The 19,008-nt window shown below is 34.8% G+C and overlaps 1 protein-coding gene across 4 annotated transcripts in view; it reads right to left on the bottom strand.

Moving 5' to 3' along the window:
* SAMSN1 (SAM domain, SH3 domain and nuclear localization signals 1) overlaps nucleotides 1-19,008 on the bottom strand; it is a 140,141-nt gene that overhangs the window by 15,598 nt on the left and 105,535 nt on the right. For all 4 annotated transcript variants that reach the window (XM_019839502.3, XM_019839503.3, XM_019839504.3 and 1 more), the window contains 4 exons: nucleotides 12,439-12,510; nucleotides 8,850-8,999; nucleotides 4,495-4,624; nucleotides 1,772-1,923 (listed from right to left, as the gene is read on the bottom strand). In XM_019839502.3, coding sequence (XP_019695061.3) covers nucleotides 1,772-1,923; nucleotides 4,495-4,624; nucleotides 8,850-8,999; nucleotides 12,439-12,510 — 504 coding nt within the window. The remainder of the gene's footprint in view (nucleotides 1-1,771; nucleotides 1,924-4,494; nucleotides 4,625-8,849; nucleotides 9,000-12,438; nucleotides 12,511-19,008) is intronic.

The following is a 19,008-nucleotide window of genomic DNA, read 5'->3' as shown; positions in this document are numbered from 1 at the left end:
GTTGCTAAGCATGGGAGCTCTCTGCTGCATCCTTCCTATTATCCTTTAAACTCATAAAAAGTATACATTCCAGGAAAGCCCATAGGTCACCAAGCAAAGACCCAATTTCATTGTGGATAAGACCCCTGATATAAACAATAGCATTCAATCCCCAGTGGTAACTGTGGGATTTTTATTGTGTCCTACAAGAGCTCTACAAATATCACCTTAGGCAGGACAAGTGGTGATGCACTGGTATAGCATTGTAGGGAAGGCAAAAAGCTTTTCTGAGTCAAATGGGTTCAATTTATTCCCTTATATAGTCCTTCCCCAACTATGGTTACTAGGCTACAAGCATTCTTCCCCCCAAGTCTTGAACTTAGACTTTGAATTATTTCATTCCAAGGATTGAGGAGCTAACTATGAAGAATAATGTGTTCTTCATTCTCCAGCTGAGCTTACTCTGATTTATTATCCTAAAAGGGATAAAGAGAAAAGCTGAGTGTCTTGAATATTAAATAATAACATCAACACTTCATAACTTATCATAATTACTGGTTAATACTGGCTTGATGTTGGTAGTATAGAAAATTCATCATTTTTGTCCTTTTAGCTATATCTATTTGTGTTGCTAAAAGGAATAATTTAACATGTATAAAATGCTTTGGCACTAAACCTTCTATTTGTACTATTGCAACAGCACCTCCCTTTTAGTGTGAGTAGAACTACAAAAATAATAGATCTCATACCCACAATTATGTTGTATTATATGACACAAGGGACTATGCAGATATAATTAATGTCCCAAATTAGTTAATTTTGTAATTAAAAGAGAGCTTATCTGGATGTTTCCAACTTTATCATGTAGAAGCCCCCCAAAATAAAGAGATTTGAAACATGAGTGAGTTTTTCTTCTGAAGGCTTTGAAGGAACAAACTGCCATGTTATAAAGAGGACCATGGCTGGCAGCCTCAAGGGGCTGAGAATGGCTCCCAGACAGTATCCAACAAGAAAGCAGGAACCTCAGTCCTACAACCACAAGCAACTGAATTCTGCCAATAGCCAGTGAGCTTGGAGGAGGATACTAAGCCCCGGGTGAGGACACATAGGCCCAGCTAACACCTTGATTGCAGCCCAGTGAGACCTTAAGCAGGGAACCCAATGGAGCCATGACCAATGGATGGCCCACAGAACTGTGAGGTAATAATACATTTGTGTTGTTTAAAAAGCCTCTGAGTTTGTGGAAATTTATTACACATCAATGGAAAATACAGATAATAAGAGTAAAAGAGGGAATTCAAGAGATAATATCGTTGGGAGAAGGATATATGGTCACTCATAGCAACCAACTTAAGTACTAAATTTGCCCAGCCAAGTCTGGTTCCCAAGGGAGTTGCTCTGCATGGCTCTTGCCAGATATCTCCAACTCTTTTCTCTCACTCCTTTTACTCCAGCAAGCATCGGGCAGGGCTGGGCACCTCCAGTAACCTGTGAGGCTTTTGGCTTTCAGAAAAATGTAGACAATTTCTTCTCCCCTGACAGGCTTTGATTCTGCAGTATCTATATAACAGCGACATATGTTATGGCCTCAACAGATGGATTCCCTTACCCACCTCTCATGTTTTGTTCAAATTCTTGCAACATTAAACCAGTGCTCAGTTCTACTGCTGGGAAGAACACATTTAACCACCCCACCCCCCACACACCCGGTTCCCACTGTGCATTTCCTGACACAGATCATACAACCAGCACTAGACAGACCATACAGAATACAGATATGATGTGCACACACCTTGATTTTGAGGGAGTCAGTGTCATAGGGGCTTGGTGTAAAATCAGTATGTACTCTGGCACGGCCACAGAATGGTCCAGAGTATGGGCCATCATCATCAAGTCGAAAACTGTCCCGGTTACTTGTACCATCTGAACAACTTGTAACTCCACCTGATGAAAGCAAAGCAGAGGTTAACGGTTCTCCCTGAAGGTTCACAAAATTCTGAACCATCGTCTGGATACAGCTAAGCAAGGACAATGCTGAAACATCGGATGCCAGCCTTTTGAGGGGGTTCTAAGTGATGGATTCTTATTTTTTTTTCTGCCTCCCAGTCACTCTCCATTCATGACCTCTGTTCTCTGAGCCATAGCTGAACTTTCTCCAGACAATCTGACTCCTCTTTCCTCAAACACTAACCAAAAACACCCTCTCACTTCAGTCTTTATGATCTGATCTAGTAGCATAGTGTTTTCAGCACTGAACACTTGCTAAAGAGGCAGACAGTATAGGCTTAACTCCCTGTGCAGGCCAGACAATTAATTTTGTACCTGTAAACAAAGACAAAAACCTATAGCAACAGTTTGATCTTTGTATGCTACTGATCACAAATGTTCAAAGAATAAGACCACAAGTTTCCCCATGCTTATCACAATACAGCTGGAATACTCTCCCAAACTTCATATTATGTACCACAAGCCATTTTGAAGCAACATCTCTATGCATAAAAGATAATGCTTTTGCTTGTTGCTTGAGTGTGAAGGAAGGAGGATATGTGCCTGTACCCAAGTGGTTCTAAACTTTCTAAACTGGGCTTTTAAAACTGCTCCAAATCCTTGTTCTCTGATCCTTTTCCCTTCTGAGTTGGAAGCTCAGGGAAAAAAGAGAAAACTGATTCCATTTTGGATGCTTGTGAGATGGAGGCTAGAATGGTTCGCAGTGGAAGTAACTCTGTCCACCACTCTCTGTTGTCACCTCACTTTTTCTTTCAGTATGGCCCTTCAGTGTTCTGTTCAATTATGGAACAGCCCTGGTTTCTCTATGTATTCAAATAATTGTGGCAATATGTAAAGAACCTTAGAGATGCTCCATATTGTATATGAACTGGTATAAAAGAAAGGTGAGCTGCATGTAATTACAGAAATTAAGCCACATATTACAACAGCTAAGTGGGCCACTGTTTCCTCACACCCTTCCTTCCATGACCACTTGAGGCCTCGGCTTTAAACGGTATGCTCTAGTTAGTAAAATTCTACCAACATTCAGCATTACAGTTTAGAATTTTAAAACTTCCAGCAGAAATGAATACTAATGAAATCTGAGTTTCATGCATGCAAAAATATATCCTTCAAATGTTTTTGCATTAGCTTTTTTTTTTCACAAAATAACTGTTGTACAGCCAATAGGAAAATAGAAATATAATTCACGATGTTTGAAACATCTGGTCTTTGTGATCTGTCTTCAAATAAGAGAAAGTTGATTTCAAAGGAAATACAAGATAAATAAACCTTGTGCAACAACAACAACAACAACAACAACAACATTTAAAGCCCAGAAGAAATTAGAAGGATGTATAACAGTATACATATAATAAGTTATAAGGCATCCTTCAGTTATCAGTAGTTTCATCCAACTATTGTAGTAGATATGTGACTGAAACCTGAATGAATTCCTTCTTAGAAACACATGCTGATTCATTTCTGTCACCTAATTAGTGGTATTCCTTCTATTTAGTATTTACATAGTATTTCAGTCTTCACTCATAATGCTGGATGGAGACCTAAAAAGTAAATGTCAGAATTGATGCGTATGTCCTGCGCTTTTCAGAATACTTCAGGTAAAATGGAAGGAAAAAAATGAGAGAGGACAGGAGAGGGAAGAAAGAAAGAAAGAAAGAAAGAAAGAAAGAAAGAAAGAAAGAAGAAAGAAAGAAAGAAGAAAAAAGAAAAGAAAAAAGAAAAAAGAGGGAAGGAAGGAAGAGAAAGAAAGAAAGAAAGAAAGAAAGAAAGGGAAGGGGAGAGTGGGAGGAAGGAGAGAAGAAGAAAGAAAGAGGAAAGGAGAAAGGAAGGAAAACAAAAGGAGGAATAAAGAAAAGGAAAAGAAGGAGAAAGAGAGGGAGGGAAGAAGAGATAGAAAACAGGATTTTGTTTTTCTGAATTCTTCAACTCATGTTAGTAATTATGACGCAAGATAATCCTAGTTCTCCCAAGCATACATTTTTTTATCTTAAGGATGAGGATTTAGTTACCCAACGTGATCTTTTTGAGACATGCCCCTAAGAGCCCTGCCAACTACAAAATGAAGTTTCAAAATAATTCATAATTCTATCTAATATGTTGTATATCATTTTAAACAATAGCAATTTTATGGATTCATCACATCCTACATTTTCACTATTTCTCTTATGAAGTAGCTGGAACCTTGTTGCTAATGTGATGAGTCCCAAATCTATTGTTGTTTTTCATTTGCAATTTGTTTCCTTTGCATTGTTTTTTATTTTAATTCTGGTAGTATTAACATCCAATGTTATATCAGTTTCAGGTATACAACATAGTGATTCAACACTTCAGTACATTACACAGAACTCATCATGATAAATGTACTCTTTAATCCCTATCACCTACGTCATCTGTTTCCCCACCCACCTTCCCTCTGGTAACCATCAGTTTGTTCTCTATAGTTAAAATCTGTTTTTAATGAACTTAACTCAGGCCTCCCAGTTGTCCCTTATTCTATAGCCTTACTTGATGAACTCCGCCCACTGTAGAGACTATCCATGGAGTCACTGGCTTCGAGGGAGATCTTCTCTGTGTGAGATCCAATCATTGGGTCACTGTTCCGGTACGGGAGGGTATCCTCTCCATCCTCCTCATCCTTCAGAAAAACATCAGAGGTTAAGTGCAGAGAACTGATTTCCTTGGAGATATTCACTGTGTGCATTGATTTAACAAACGAGACATATTTTAGCAATAAAATGCTTAGGAATACATCAGCATAAAATATGAGAGTCATTAATCTTTAGTTCAATTTCTAGCAAAACATATTATACTTGGAAAAATTCTTTAGATGAAACATTCCACATTATGGAATTCAACTGAAATTATAATAGTTCATTTGTAAATTAGGATGAATATCACATCAAGACTATTTAATCAGAAATGTTAGATTTATTAACATCTATGCTTTATCCGTGAAAGCATTTTTATTTCTTCATGTTCTTATCATCTATTTACCACCATTACTAATCCTTTGAGATCAGATATTACAAGTTTAAATTCTGCATAGTTGTTTCATGTCAGTTATTTGCACCCTACCAGATCACTAGATATGAATAAAACATGCACATTTTGCAATTCTAAAGCAAAGCTTATCTAAGAAGCTTTACAAATCTCATACCGTGCTTGCACACCTAGTCAAGTGAAAAGCAAATCCCGCATAAAATTAGGAAAGACAGACAATTTCAAAACAAATTACATCTGCTTGAAAACATCTCAAATGTCTTCCATATTTAGATTTTTGGACAAAAGCTATACATTTCTTAATATTCATCAAAATGTAATTCAATATTCCTCATTTATGAGCATTTATAAACATTGATGAAGTTTCAGAATACATATATGCTATGTATTCAGTTTGATTCTCTGCTTTTATCCATTCTTTTATTTACTTGTTCAGTCATTCCCCATATGTTTATAGAATACCTTGTAAGTACCTCTCATGTTTTTTGGAACTAGAGATACCATAGCAAACAAGGTAACAGGGTCCCTGCTCTAATAAAGTACGTTTAGTGTGATGGGCTGTGTGTGTGTGTTGTGTTTGGGGACATGCGTATAAACAAAATGGGCAAGAAAATTGCAGAGAATAGGTGCTATGAAGGAAATAAAACAGTAATATCAGAGGATTAGATACTAAGATTAAGGTTGGGGAAGGATAGCTGATTTAGATGGAGTAGTCTCCAAAGACTTCCTCTATAAGGTAATTTATGTTCTGAAGTTTTGACCTGAATGCTAAAATATAACATATGTGAAGATTTGGAGGCAGTTTTCTAAGAAAAAGGAAAAGCAAGAACAAAATAATTAAATTCAGAATTAGTTTGGGTTATGCACAGGAAGACAAAGCCAATGTAGCTGGAGATGAGTGAAAGCAGGGACAGTTTTAGGGGATGAACTGTGAGATGGAGACTGGAACCAGATAAGGGAGAGCTCTATAGACCATGTGTGGTGGTCATGGAAATGTGCCACTCAGATCTTTTGCTGCAGGACCCTTCTTTGCCAACAGCCCGGCTACCGAATCCACCACTGTGTCTGCATGGAAGCCATGCTCTCTGCCAATCACTGAAACAATGTGGGTACCATTTGAGTCGATCTGGGAGGATATCAGTCTCCTCTAGTGAAAAACTTTGGTTCAAGGACTGTCTACCAATCTGGCTAAAGCTTCGTTCCTCTCCTTTCACAGGTGTCAAACTTGCACTGTAGTCTGAAAGCTTTCCCTACCCATTTATTCTTTCTCTACTTTATCCTTCACAGACATTTGCCCCAATAATCTTTGGTGTGTCTATTCCTTTCTTAGGCTCTGTTTCTCAGAGCACTGGAATGAACATACCATAGTAAAAGAATGCATTGTGGAAGCATTGTAAAAAAAAATTTAATCAAGGGGACTGATGTATTCAGAATTCTACTTTTCAGAGATCTTTCTAGCTTTCATTGGAGAATGGTTTTTATGGAGGAAAGAATGGAAGAAAGACAACCAATTAGGTGATTATTATGGTACTCGAGGCAAGAGGAGTTGTTGTTATTGTTTTTGTTTATTTGTTTGTCTAAAGCAGGAATAGTTTACATGGAGGAATTAGGGGTTTTAGATAATGCTTTGAAGTTTGAACCAAGAGGATGTGCTGATGAATTAGTGTGAAAAATGAGAGAAAGAAGGAGTTTTGAATGATTCTTCGGCTTCTTTCTCCTCTCCTCTCCTCTCCTCTCCTCTCCTCTCCTCTCCTTCCCTGCATCTAGAGTTATGATAGTGTTGTCTATTACTACTAGGAAGACTGCACAAGAAACATTTTTTTTGGTAGAGCATAGAGAATTAATAATCCAGTTTTGGATATATTGGGTTCCAGTATCTATTGTACATTTAAGTGATGATATCAAATTCACAAGTGGTTGTTTAAGCACAACAGATAAGATGTCATAGCTAAAGATATAATTATGAAAAGCAGTCATGACATTGGATGAGATCACTTAGGAGGAGAGAGTACATTGAGTAGAGCATCTAGGAACAAGCCTCAGGAAGACTCAATATTTAGAGAGACAGGAAAAAAAAAGCAAAGCCAAGAAAGGAAACTCTGAGAAAGAAAGAAAGCCAGAAGAACACTCAGTTAGATGAACCAAGAAAAGATGATGTTTAATATATATTGAAATCATCACTTGTCAAATAGAGTTGAAAAGTAATGTAAGAAGAAAGAAAAGTTATCAGTGAATTTGACCACACAGAGGTCAACACTGATTGTGACTACTGTTTTAATGGAGTACTGGGGACAGAAGTCCTATTAAAAGGGGTTAAAAAGAGAATGGACATAAGACATACATATCAATGTAATAGAATTGAGAGTCAGAAATTAACCTCTATATTTATTGCCCATAATTATGGCCATGTATTTATTATCAATTGATTTTCAACAAGGGTGCCAAGAAAATACAATAGGAAAATCATTGTCTTTTTACCAAATTAGTGTTGAGACAACTGGATATACACACGCAAAAGAAGGAAGTTGGACTCCTACTATATTCCATAGAAAAGTTAGTAGACCATACACCAAAATTTAAGAACTACAACTATAAACTCTTAGAAGAAAACACAGGAGTAAATCTTTGTAACCTTAGGTTAAGCGATAGTTTTTTTTTTTTTAAATACAATACTTAAAGTTCAAATGAAAAAAAAAAAGATCAGTTGGGCTACATCAAATTATAAACATTTGTGCTGCAAATGTTACCATCAAAAAAATGAAAATACAATGCACAGAATGGGAGAAAATATATCATACTGCAAGTCATATATCTGATAAGGACCTGTATCCAGAACATTTTTTTAAAAACTTTAGTGTCAACAGTAAAAAATAAATAAATAAATAACCCAAGGTGCCTGGGTGGCTCAGCTGGTTAAGCATCTGACACTTGATTTTGACTCAGGTCATAATCTCATGGTTCCTGAGATCAAGGCCCACGTCAAGCTCTGCACTGACAGCATGGAGCCTGCTTGGGATTCTCTCTCTCCCTCTCACTCTCTGTCCCTTCCTTTCTCTCTCTCTCTCACTCTCTCTCAAAAATAGATAAATAAACTTTAAAAAACCCAAATAACCCAATTATAAAGTGGGAAAATATTTGAATAGACATTCCTTTAAAGAAGACATATACAAATGGCTCATAAGAACATGAAAGATTCCCAACATCCTTAGTCATCAGGGAAGTACAAATCAAAGCCATATTGAGATTCCACTTCACACCCATTAGGATGGCTAGCAACAAAAAGACAGTAACAAGTGCTGACAAGCATGTGCAGATATTGGAATGTTCACACATTACTAGTGGGAGTGTAAAATGATCAGCTGCTTGGGTAAGCAGTTGCTAATTTCTCAAAATATCAGATAGTTACCATATTCCCAAGAGAAATGAAAGAATATCTCCACACGAAAACTCACACACGAATATTTATAGCAGCATTATTTACAATGGCCAGAAAGTGGAAACAACCCAAATATCTATCAACTGATGAAAGGAAAAATAAAATCTAGTTTACCTATAAAATGGAATCTTAGTTGGCAATAAAAATAAAGGAAGCACTGATGTTTGTTACAACATATGACATACTGTTCTTCATGTACTATATGTGTGATCTTTCCAAGTGTCTGTCTCTTCTATTAAAATAGGAGTAATAATGTTGCTGTTGTTTTCCATCCAACTTCTGGGAAAAAATTATTGAGGGAGAAAACAGATGTTTGAAGTCCTCCCTAAAACATCAAGTAATTCTATGTCTATAAGAAGAATCTTTGACTATTTTAAGAAAAAATTTAACAGAAAAATACACATGATTAACAGAGGGTGCTTACCTTTTCCTCAGAAAGGGCTTTGATGTATTTTTTACCCACTTTTTTCTTCATTGTCCAGGAAATAGCTCTCATTTTTTTCCCTAAACCTCCTCCATTATTTGAAGTTCTATTTTGTTCTCCATTTTCATTTATGGATTCCCCTTCATACACCTAGTTAGGATTGGTTACAAAAGATAGAATAAAAATCATATGACTTCACTCATATGAGGACTTTAAGAGACGAAACAGATGAACATAAGGGAGGGGAGACAAAAATAATATAAAAACAGGGAGGGGGACAAAACAGAAGAGAGTCATAAATATGGAGAACAAACTGAGGGTTATAGGAGGGGTTGTGGGAGGGGGAATGGGCTAAATGAGTAAGGGGCACTAAGGAATCTACTCCTGAAATCATTGTTGCACTATATGCTAACTAATTTGGGCATAAATTTAAAAAAATAAAAAATAAAAGATGGAATAATAAAGCAATAAAAATCATTTATTTGAAAACATTATTAGAGGGAAGATTCCAAATTTGTGAACTTCATATACATCGTATACCGCAGCTTCCAAAGTTTCAATCTGGACATAATACATATTTTTAAAGTTGTCCAAGCCTGGTTACATGTGTTATGAATTCAGAAAATCAAACTTCTGATGTCGAAGGAACTGAGCTTCACATCTAAATTTTTTTAAAGAATTTAGCTATTCTTTAAATACCTGTACAGTAGAGCCACTTTAGTTTTACCCATTTTGAGATGCCAAAAATAGAATTAAATGCCAGGAATAATGAGTGGCTAAGTCTACAGAGATGGGAGATACTTTATTGGAGGCTTTAGAAAGGTTATAGTGGGCCTTAAAATATCCTCTTGATCCTTATAGAAATAGAAATGGTCATTTCTTAAAAAGTTTTGGAATTAAGTAAATCCACTGAGAAAGTGCATTTTTTTTTTATCTTTCAGTTAAGTATCCCATACATATTTCCCACATTGTCAAGCAATAGTAAATATGAACTTCGTCCAGCCATTGGTACAAAAATCTTCAAGTAGTTAACATGTAATTTATTCCTCTAAGTATTTAACATTACCTGATAATATATTTGTTTCTTTGATTGATTATTGCCTGCATCTCCCACTACGAGATAGGCTCCATGAGACTAGAGATTTTGTATTTCTTACTTATTCTCAATGTCTAGAGTACTTCCAGGAACTGACAATATTTTTTGAATAAGTTAAACTTCTCATGTAGAACTTTGGAGTGACTTTTTTTTTCTTGAGGGACATACTTGGGTTATATATCCTTAATATTTCAGATTGGCAAGAAAAGACCCTTTAAGGTCATCTAAGCATTGCCCACCATTCTCAGTGGATGGACAGCCAGATATTTCTTGCATATACAGAAATCGGGGAAACTTCTCTTTAGTGAACATGAATATTTTAATATGAAGGTTTAACCACAAAATTAACATCATTATTAATAAATATTATGTTTTGCTTCATATCTTACCCCAAATTGCCTGTGATAAATATGAATGGACAGCCAATTTAAGTACTTATTGAACTTTATTAATTTCTACATTCAAGGTTATAAAGGCAAAGAGTTTTTGCTTAATCCAAAAGCCCTGAATAAAATATAACTTGGAAACACTTTAAATTTTTAAAGTTAGCCCTTTTCTTCTCTCTTCTCCCTATGTAAACTCTACCTTCTTTGTAAAATTACAAACTTAAAAAATAATAATAATTAAATAAATAAGAAAGTATATTTTTTATTACCACCAGTGTTAAATTACCATTGCCTAAGCATCAAAAAAGTATCACAAATATTTGTAATTTTAGGTTTTACTATCATTCTTTACAGAAGTTTCGAAGAAACTACCTCAGCATATTTTAATCTTGCACATTTTTCTATACTGTTCTCTTTCATAGCCTGGATTACAACTTTATTAGGTATTTATTTACAATTGTTGTTGCTTTTCTAAGATCTGTCTCTCCCTCTAGACTTTAGGCTTCATGTATTAGGGATCTTCATCGGTTATTGCAGTAGTAATTTCTGAGTGCCTACTGGAAACCCTGTCATAGAGTAGGTGTTAATAAACACTTGTTAAATGAATGAATGCTGAATTGCTGAAAAATGTGTGAACTACTTTTTCAGGTTCACTAAATTCTTTCACAAGTTACTAAGTCACCATTCCTAATCAATGAACCTGAATGAGCCTAAACTACTTTTACAGGTTAACTCTAGAATTATAAAGTAAATAGTAGTAGAATATATCTATGTGTGGTTATAGAAAGTTGAAAGTGTATATAAGATTATAATTGGAAATGAAATATACGCTTTCTCACATAGGTCTGTGTATATAAATATATATATATATATATATATATACACAGATAAAAGACGACATATGTAATATACATATGTATAAAAGGGGATATATGACCCACGTGCATATATGTATACTAGTGGATATATTTAGAAAGTAATAATAGATGCCATTCTATTTTAATTTCTTTTGTTTAGAATTTCCATTACTGAAATAAAATTATTTAAAAATATTATAGATATATACACATAAGAACCTGAAAAGTATGTTGAGAAATTAGATATGATAAATGGAAAAATTCCTTACAAAAAACAAAAAGTAAGCATACAATAATGACAATGAGTAACTAAGAAATAGGTAAGCTCCAAAACCTACTGATGTAAAATGTATCACATGTGGAGTTGTTGAATCACGTTCAATGATAAACATGTATTCTTAATTTTCTCAATATATATCCTCCTTTTTATCAATTTATTAGTTGTTTTACCTTTCATTAATCACTTATCACAGTTGACCTTTCGTTTGTGAGATAGTATAACAGAATGGCAAACTTGAAGTCAGACAAGAAGTTGACTTCTGTCTTTGTCATTTATTAACTATGTAATTTAGAAGTAATTTTCCTCAATGAAATGTCTTTCTTCAATGGTAAAATAGTAATGTTAATAGTTCCTACATTATAAGTAGGTAAAGTGTTTAGTGTTGTGCTTATATGATGATGTGTTCAATTAAATGTAGATATTATTAGAACTATTACTATTATTATTATTTACACTTAATTTTATGGGAAGCTTTTCTCGTGCTACATCTAAAGTGCTCATGATTTGCAAACGTGTATGTAATGGTCACTTATGAGACATTTAAATGCATATGGTGGAAATGTGAGTACAACTGAACAACTGTATGCTCTCCTTGACAAACTTGCAACTAAGCCATTTAATTATGCGATTAAATTAAAGCAATTACAATTACATAAAATTTAACATATGCATTGTTTTATTGTGGAAATGCTCAGAAAATTTGGGAATATCTGTATTACTTTACATTGTAACTCTCTTCATAAGTTCATGTTCTGCTTTTCCTAATATGTGAGGTTTCTTAGATAGCTGTTGACTTTTAACACCCAGCATGGTATTAAGTACTAAATTGTTTGTTCATTTATCATAAAAATATTGGCAGGACTGTGATTTTCAAATACACTTATTTTTCTTACTGTACTTTGCAAAAGTGATATTGGCTTCATAATTTTTCATAATGTGTTTGCCTAACAATTGTAACAAAAATACTAACCTCAGTTGAATCATCTGGTTTTGAAATGGAATGATTCCGAAAACGATCGAAATTCCCAAAACTGCTGCTGCGCTATAAAATAGGAAAGAGAAAGGAAAGGGCATTTAGGATTTGTGACTTTCGCTGATAAAATTGCTAAATATATTAGATTATGGTTCAATAAGTGTCAGTATAGTGCAATGATCGGATTAAAAAAACTTTCTCTCTGGAATATCTAAAGGCACTGAAGGTATAACTATTATTAATATTATAATATTTACGGTTGATTAAATGCCTTCATATGTTTTATGCCATAGTGTTAAGCACCTTGGAGAAAATCTATTAAATGATTTTCAATTGATAGTGTTACTTCTGCTCTTGGGAATGGCAGCTGAAGAATCTAAGAATTCTAAGCTGAGCCTTCTTGAAGTGAGTCAAGCACAAACTTATTTCCATGAGGGAATGGCAAGAATTGAGAACTAACCAACTAATAAATATATAACAACTAAACAAACAAACACAGACATCTAAGTAGATCCATCAGTATGCCTCATAAAGATCATATTTGTCAAAAAGCCAAAACTGAACACAAATACATTTATCACTGATAACTTGATCATTTGAGACTCTCCACTTGGTGTCAGAAAGAGAAGGTATACACAGAGACCTGTTCATAAATTGAGAGCAGCGTTTAGGCGTACACAGTCTAAGGCTGGGAGTAAAACAGACTTTGTCCACATTTAACATGGAATAAAATGAGACCTCTGGGGAAATTTCATTCACTGGTTTTGACAAAAAACTCAACATGTTAATAGAAGACTTGTTCCCTTGGATACTTTTTGCCTACAAAACTAAATTTTTGTTCTCATGTATGTAACTCATTCTAGGCAGGTAATTATAAATAATCCCTGATATGTTACAAAGTAAATTATTATCCTAAATACATGTTCAACAATCTTTAGGGTCATTGAGTCAAAACACTGATGTGTCTTTACTGCCTGTTTACTTTTATCCATTGTTTGGAATGGTGGCTATCTGATATTATGCCCTTTATGTACCCATAAATCCTCAGAATATGTTCTATACAGAGAACTTAACTTCATTCCAATCTTATGATATTTTCAAAACAAGCTGGTGGTATTGCAAAGCAACCTGGTGATTTGAAAAGTTAACAATGGGCGTCTGTAATTGATAAAACCTTGTATTGTCTTTTCAGAAGTCACAGCCCAGATTAGTTCAAGTCAGTTTCAAAGGCTCTTCATTCTTCCACGCACTCTTAGACTTATGTTTCCCCACCAGCTATCTTTGAAACTCCCTGTTTCCCTTTTAAATGAGCTGAAAATAAAAAGATCCTGACGTGTGACAAGGGGTTAGCTTGATAGACAGTGTGATACATAATACCGCTCGGAGGATGCTGGCTGTGTTAGACACAATTAACGCCTTTTGCTGACTCGCCACCCCTGCTGAACCAGCCCTTCGGCTTGTGGAGAGAAGAGAGAAAGACAAGGGCTGAGACTGAGAACCACACTGGAAAATACAAAGTCTTCTCATGCAGGGCTGACTAACCTAGAATGACTTCTCGAGCATTAATCACTTCAACCTGCCTAGTAGGCATTTCCATGAGGCTATCACCGCCCAGAGATCACGAAAGGGAATTGAATGTATTGTTGTCCTGCTTATAAACAATCTGAACACAGGGAAATCTGTTACTTATATACTTGAAACATTCTGATGGCCTATTGGAGCCTATGCCTGGGGCAATTGTGTAGCCTGCATCCAGCCTGTGTCCTGCCTATTAAATATTAATGAGGGGTACAGCATGATTTCCACCACTGGATAATGGGTCCTGTTGCCCAGGAGGGCACAGAATAGGCTCACTTCAGCATTTCTCAACACTATCTTCTGCCATTAAGTAATCAATAGTCACCACCTTTTAAAATTAATTCTCCCCTCATTATATCAATAAAGAGAAGCAGATTTAGAAGTAGTGGCTTAAGAAGTCTCTAGACTATTACTTTGGGTTTTGTCAGTCATCTCATTGTGAATCACTCGACAGCTTTAAGCCAGAGGAGTATAATATCAATCCATGATAAGACACCGTTAAGAAGCGAATCAAAGCATTTAAAATGCTGTTTTAAAAATTTCATTATTCTCTAGTCTAAAAGTTAGTGACTTTCTGAGGTGGTTTCATAATGTATAGGTTACGGCTTATGATGAAAGGGCTAATGCCTACTATGAGGTATGCACAACGAACAAATTTATAATTTGTCCTATTAAGTTTCTAACAAAAAGGTGAATCATGTGGAAGCAAGCTGGCTTCCCAGATAATAGTCCTTGATAAATGAGAATGTATTTGAATATCAATAATTTTGCATTATAATCATAATGGATTAGCTTTAGCAAATATTATCTTGTGACAGAAGCTCCCATCAAGACAGAGCCGTTATATAAACAAATAGCTATCAATGGGAACAGTAACTTAAATAAAACTGCAATTCATGTTTCAGATAAGTCTTTGTTTCTGTTGACATTAGATAATATTTAGTTTTAATTCCACTCTTTCTCTATGCAATTTTTCCTTCTGCAATTAGATATGCATTTGTAAAATGGCACAACATTTATGGAGGGTAATTTGGCAAAACTAACAAAATGACATATATATTTGCCCTTTGACCCAGGAATTCCATATACCAGAGTATACCAGAGATACTCTTAGCTATAAACTGATTTACACATCCACATTCATTGTAAAATTTCTATATTATAAAAAAGCTGTAAACCCTAATCTTCATCAAGATAGGTTGAATGATTTATGGTAAATCCAAACAATAAAACAATGCAACTGTAGAAAGTTAAAATGTGTCTCTTTATACTACTATGGAATGATCTCCAGGATATAGTGTAAGTGAAAAAAGCCAAATGTTTGTAGAGAAAAATGTACATAGCAGGCTGCCACTTATCTAAGGATTTAAATATATGCTTAAGTTTTAATACCGGCAAATACATATTTTCTTTCTTAGAGAAATGGGGCAAAATGAATATACCTTGTTTTGTGGATTTGACTTTCAAACTATGTAACTTTTACATATTTTTAGCAGAAGTAAATAAAATAAAATAAAAACAATCCTGAGGTAGGGGGGCACCTGGGTGACTCAGTCAGTTAAGTGTCAGACTCTTGATTTTAGGTCAGGTCATGATCTCATAGTTCCTATGAGTTCAAGCCCCTCATCAGGCTCTGCACTGGTGGTACGGAGCCTGCTTGGGATTCTGTCTCCCTCTCTCTCTCTGCCCCTCCCCTACTTGTGTTCTCTCTCTCTCTCTCTCTCTCTTTATCTCTCTCTTTCAAAAATAAGTGAATAAACATAAAAGCAAAAACAAAAACAAAATATTGCCTGGGTGACTCAGTCCTTTGAACATCTGACTCAATTTTGGCTCAGGTCATGATGTCACGAATGGGCTCCCCGCTAACAATGTGGAAACTGCTTAGGATTCTTTCTCTCCTTCTCTCTCTGCCCTTCTGCTCACGCTCATGCTCCCTCACTCTCTCTCTCTCTGTCTCTCTCTCACAAAATAAGTAAACTTTAAAAAGATAAATAAAAAATAAAAGCAATCCCTAAAAATTTCAAATAAAAATGAAACAAATGAACCTAATTGTATGTTGAATTGGTTGCTTAGAGAGAAGAATTCTTTTAAGTGATTTTTAAGAACAGTAATTTGACTGTACAAAGAAAAGAAAACAATGACAAATTAAATGTTAACCTATTTTCAGTAATCATATTGTTATTAATACTATCAGTATATATAAATACATATGTTGAGGGACAATGAAAATAAGTAATGATGTTAATGACATTTGCAATTAAGATTCTCAGTCAAAATTCTCATAGTGGTCATAGCATAAAACAATAAGCTTTCAAAGCCTACTATGGCTAAGTCAAAACAACACAGGGGCCATTCTGAAAATATTCTCACTGCGATAGATTGCATCCAAAGATGGGATAATTTTTGTATCAATGGGAATAATAAGTGAATATTGAAATATATCAAAGTTCATGAGTTCATAATGATACCAAAAGAAAAAAAAAACAGTGGCCACGTTTGGAAACATTACAGTTATATTATGAAAACTGGCAAATAAAGGGAAATACTTAAATATTTAATCTGCTTTTCATGTATGAAATATATTTCAGAGTAAATAGTTTATGAAAAAAAATTATCTTTGTGTGTGTGTATTCTAGCTAATCAATTAAAAATGGTGAAATTATGGAATTACTGAAACCCCTGAGGAAATAATGGATCCCAGCGATAATACTCAATAGTTACTAGAATTTCAAAAAGAAAGAACCAGAGTATGTGTTTCATAATAGTAGCACCTAATCCCGCTAGTGAAGAACCTAGTAAATAAATAAACAAAAGCACTCGCACCAAACTTCTGTATGTAACGACCAGATTACATAAAATACAGAGACAAGGGAGCATCTTAAATGACATCAAAAAGATGCAGTGAATCAGAAAAATCTAGACAATGAGAAAATCTACAGGACAAATAGCCTGGTTTCTTCAACTAATCGATAGAAAGAAGGAACACATAGATTAATAACCTCTAAGAATGGTATGATCAAATATAGCCCATGGATCTTGTTTAGATATAGATTAAATAAACCACTATAACAAAAACAGCCAAGATAAAACTGAGGAATTTTTTTAAATAACTAGCTATTTGATGATGAGAAAATACTGTTATTTTTTAGTTGTAATTCAAGGTAACCTAGTGAGAATATGAAATGTATGAGAATAAAGTGTATGAGAATAAAGAAAAAATATGACTGGTCATTGTTTAATGATTAACCAGGTGATAGATACATGAGGTAGATTGTAGTAACCTCTTTTTACATATTCTTGAAGCTTTCCCTAGGAAAATGTTAGGCTAAAAGAAAAAGAGAGAGAGAGATGCACCTATAAAATATCTAAAAAATAATTTACAAAGAGTTAATCACGTGTGGGGGCAGAGAGGTTCATGGGAAACTGTACTTCCCTCTCAATTTTGCTGAAAATCTAAAATTACTCTACAAAATAGTCTTTTAAAAAAAGTTGATGGTCACATAACTTTCTAAGGAAACAATTTGTAAAAATATCATCAATATTTCTTAGCTCATAGTTGTTTGGAAGTATAGACATATTTAAGGAGAAAATGAAGTTTTGCTTTCCAAGTTTATTTTAGAACAACCAACTTTCTGACGTTGATGCACGTTATTAGATTGACTTTTGAATACTATCTGCAATTACATGAAGCAGATTACTTTCTTCCACTTAGTCTACTTGGTTTCCACCTAAAAGGGCGGAGCAAGTGTCATTTGGTGTGTTTGAACATGTGTGTGTGTCCCTACCCATGCAATGAATAATATAAAAGAACTTAAGAGGATTCATTTTTTTTTAGTCAAAATTTTTCTCTAGTTTTGTTTAACAATTCTAATCATTACAGAATGTCATTACATGATATACAGCTGACAGGGTTCTTGGAAATGATCTAATCCTTCTCAGTGAGGAAACTTATGGGAACAAGAACTTGCAAAAATAAGTTCCTTCTTTTTCAATTCTTCACACTGATGTGCTCTCAACTATGACATTCCATTCTAAAGTTTTGATATTGTCTTCCATTTTCAAAGAAACTTGCTATCTAAACAGGGTGGAAATTTGGAAAGTTAGCTTGATAGAGCAAATGGAACTAAATAGAATTCTTAGAACAATGGCGAGCCTAAATTTATCAACATGAAGGACAACTGGCGGTGGCGGGGGGCGGGGGGGGGGGTCTCTTTTTGGAAATGTGAATCAACTTTTTGGCCAAGGCCAAGAGAACTTGACCCTTATTTTCATTTCTTAACCAGCCATCAACTTTCGGGGTATTTAAGTAAAATCTTATCTCCAGCCGTTTGGGTAAGGAACTGGTGGAAAAGTTTCACAGTCTATTTCAAAGAAAAAATTTGCATATCTGACTCAGACATCCGCAGTATTTTGAAATGTACTGGCAAATTAAAAATTACACACACTCTGCCAATGCGTTCTCACATCTTCTAAATACTGCACATAAAGCAATGGTTAGTAATATGCTCTTGAAGATCAGAATTGTTTCAGCATGCACTTGTGTGAATATTTTCCAATAATACTATGCTAAATCTCAATAAGCTTTTCAGCCTTTATCCAAAGGCATTCGAGGATTTGATTGTCCTAACTTAAGGTGCTGAGATCTTTTGAAGAGTGCGAAACAAATTTAACTCACTTAGAATAACCTGTTAGGATTGCTTCAGTGTTAAATAATTACACTATCATGTGGTGCCAGTGGAAGATGGTTGTGTGGAGTGTCAGGGGGCTGCAAACTAAAAGACTGCCTGAGCTGTGAAACATAACCTTCAACACTAACATTTTAACCTTGAGTAAAGGCCACCCAATGTTCAAACATATATCAATGCTCTAAATATTATTAATGTAGATCTGGGCTCTTGGAACAAAAGTTAGTTTACTTGATCTTTCTGGTTCAGTGTCTTTTCTGTCAACTGCAAAATATCTAAAGGAAATGCAGATTCTGACTCCGCT

Source organism: Felis catus, chromosome C2, assembly GCF_018350175.1.
Source record: "Felis catus isolate Fca126 chromosome C2, F.catus_Fca126_mat1.0, whole genome shotgun sequence".
Taxonomy (NCBI): domain Eukaryota; kingdom Metazoa; phylum Chordata; class Mammalia; order Carnivora; family Felidae; genus Felis; species Felis catus.
Note: the sequence above shows the minus strand (reverse complement) of the source record. Positions and strands in the feature narration are given on the sequence as shown.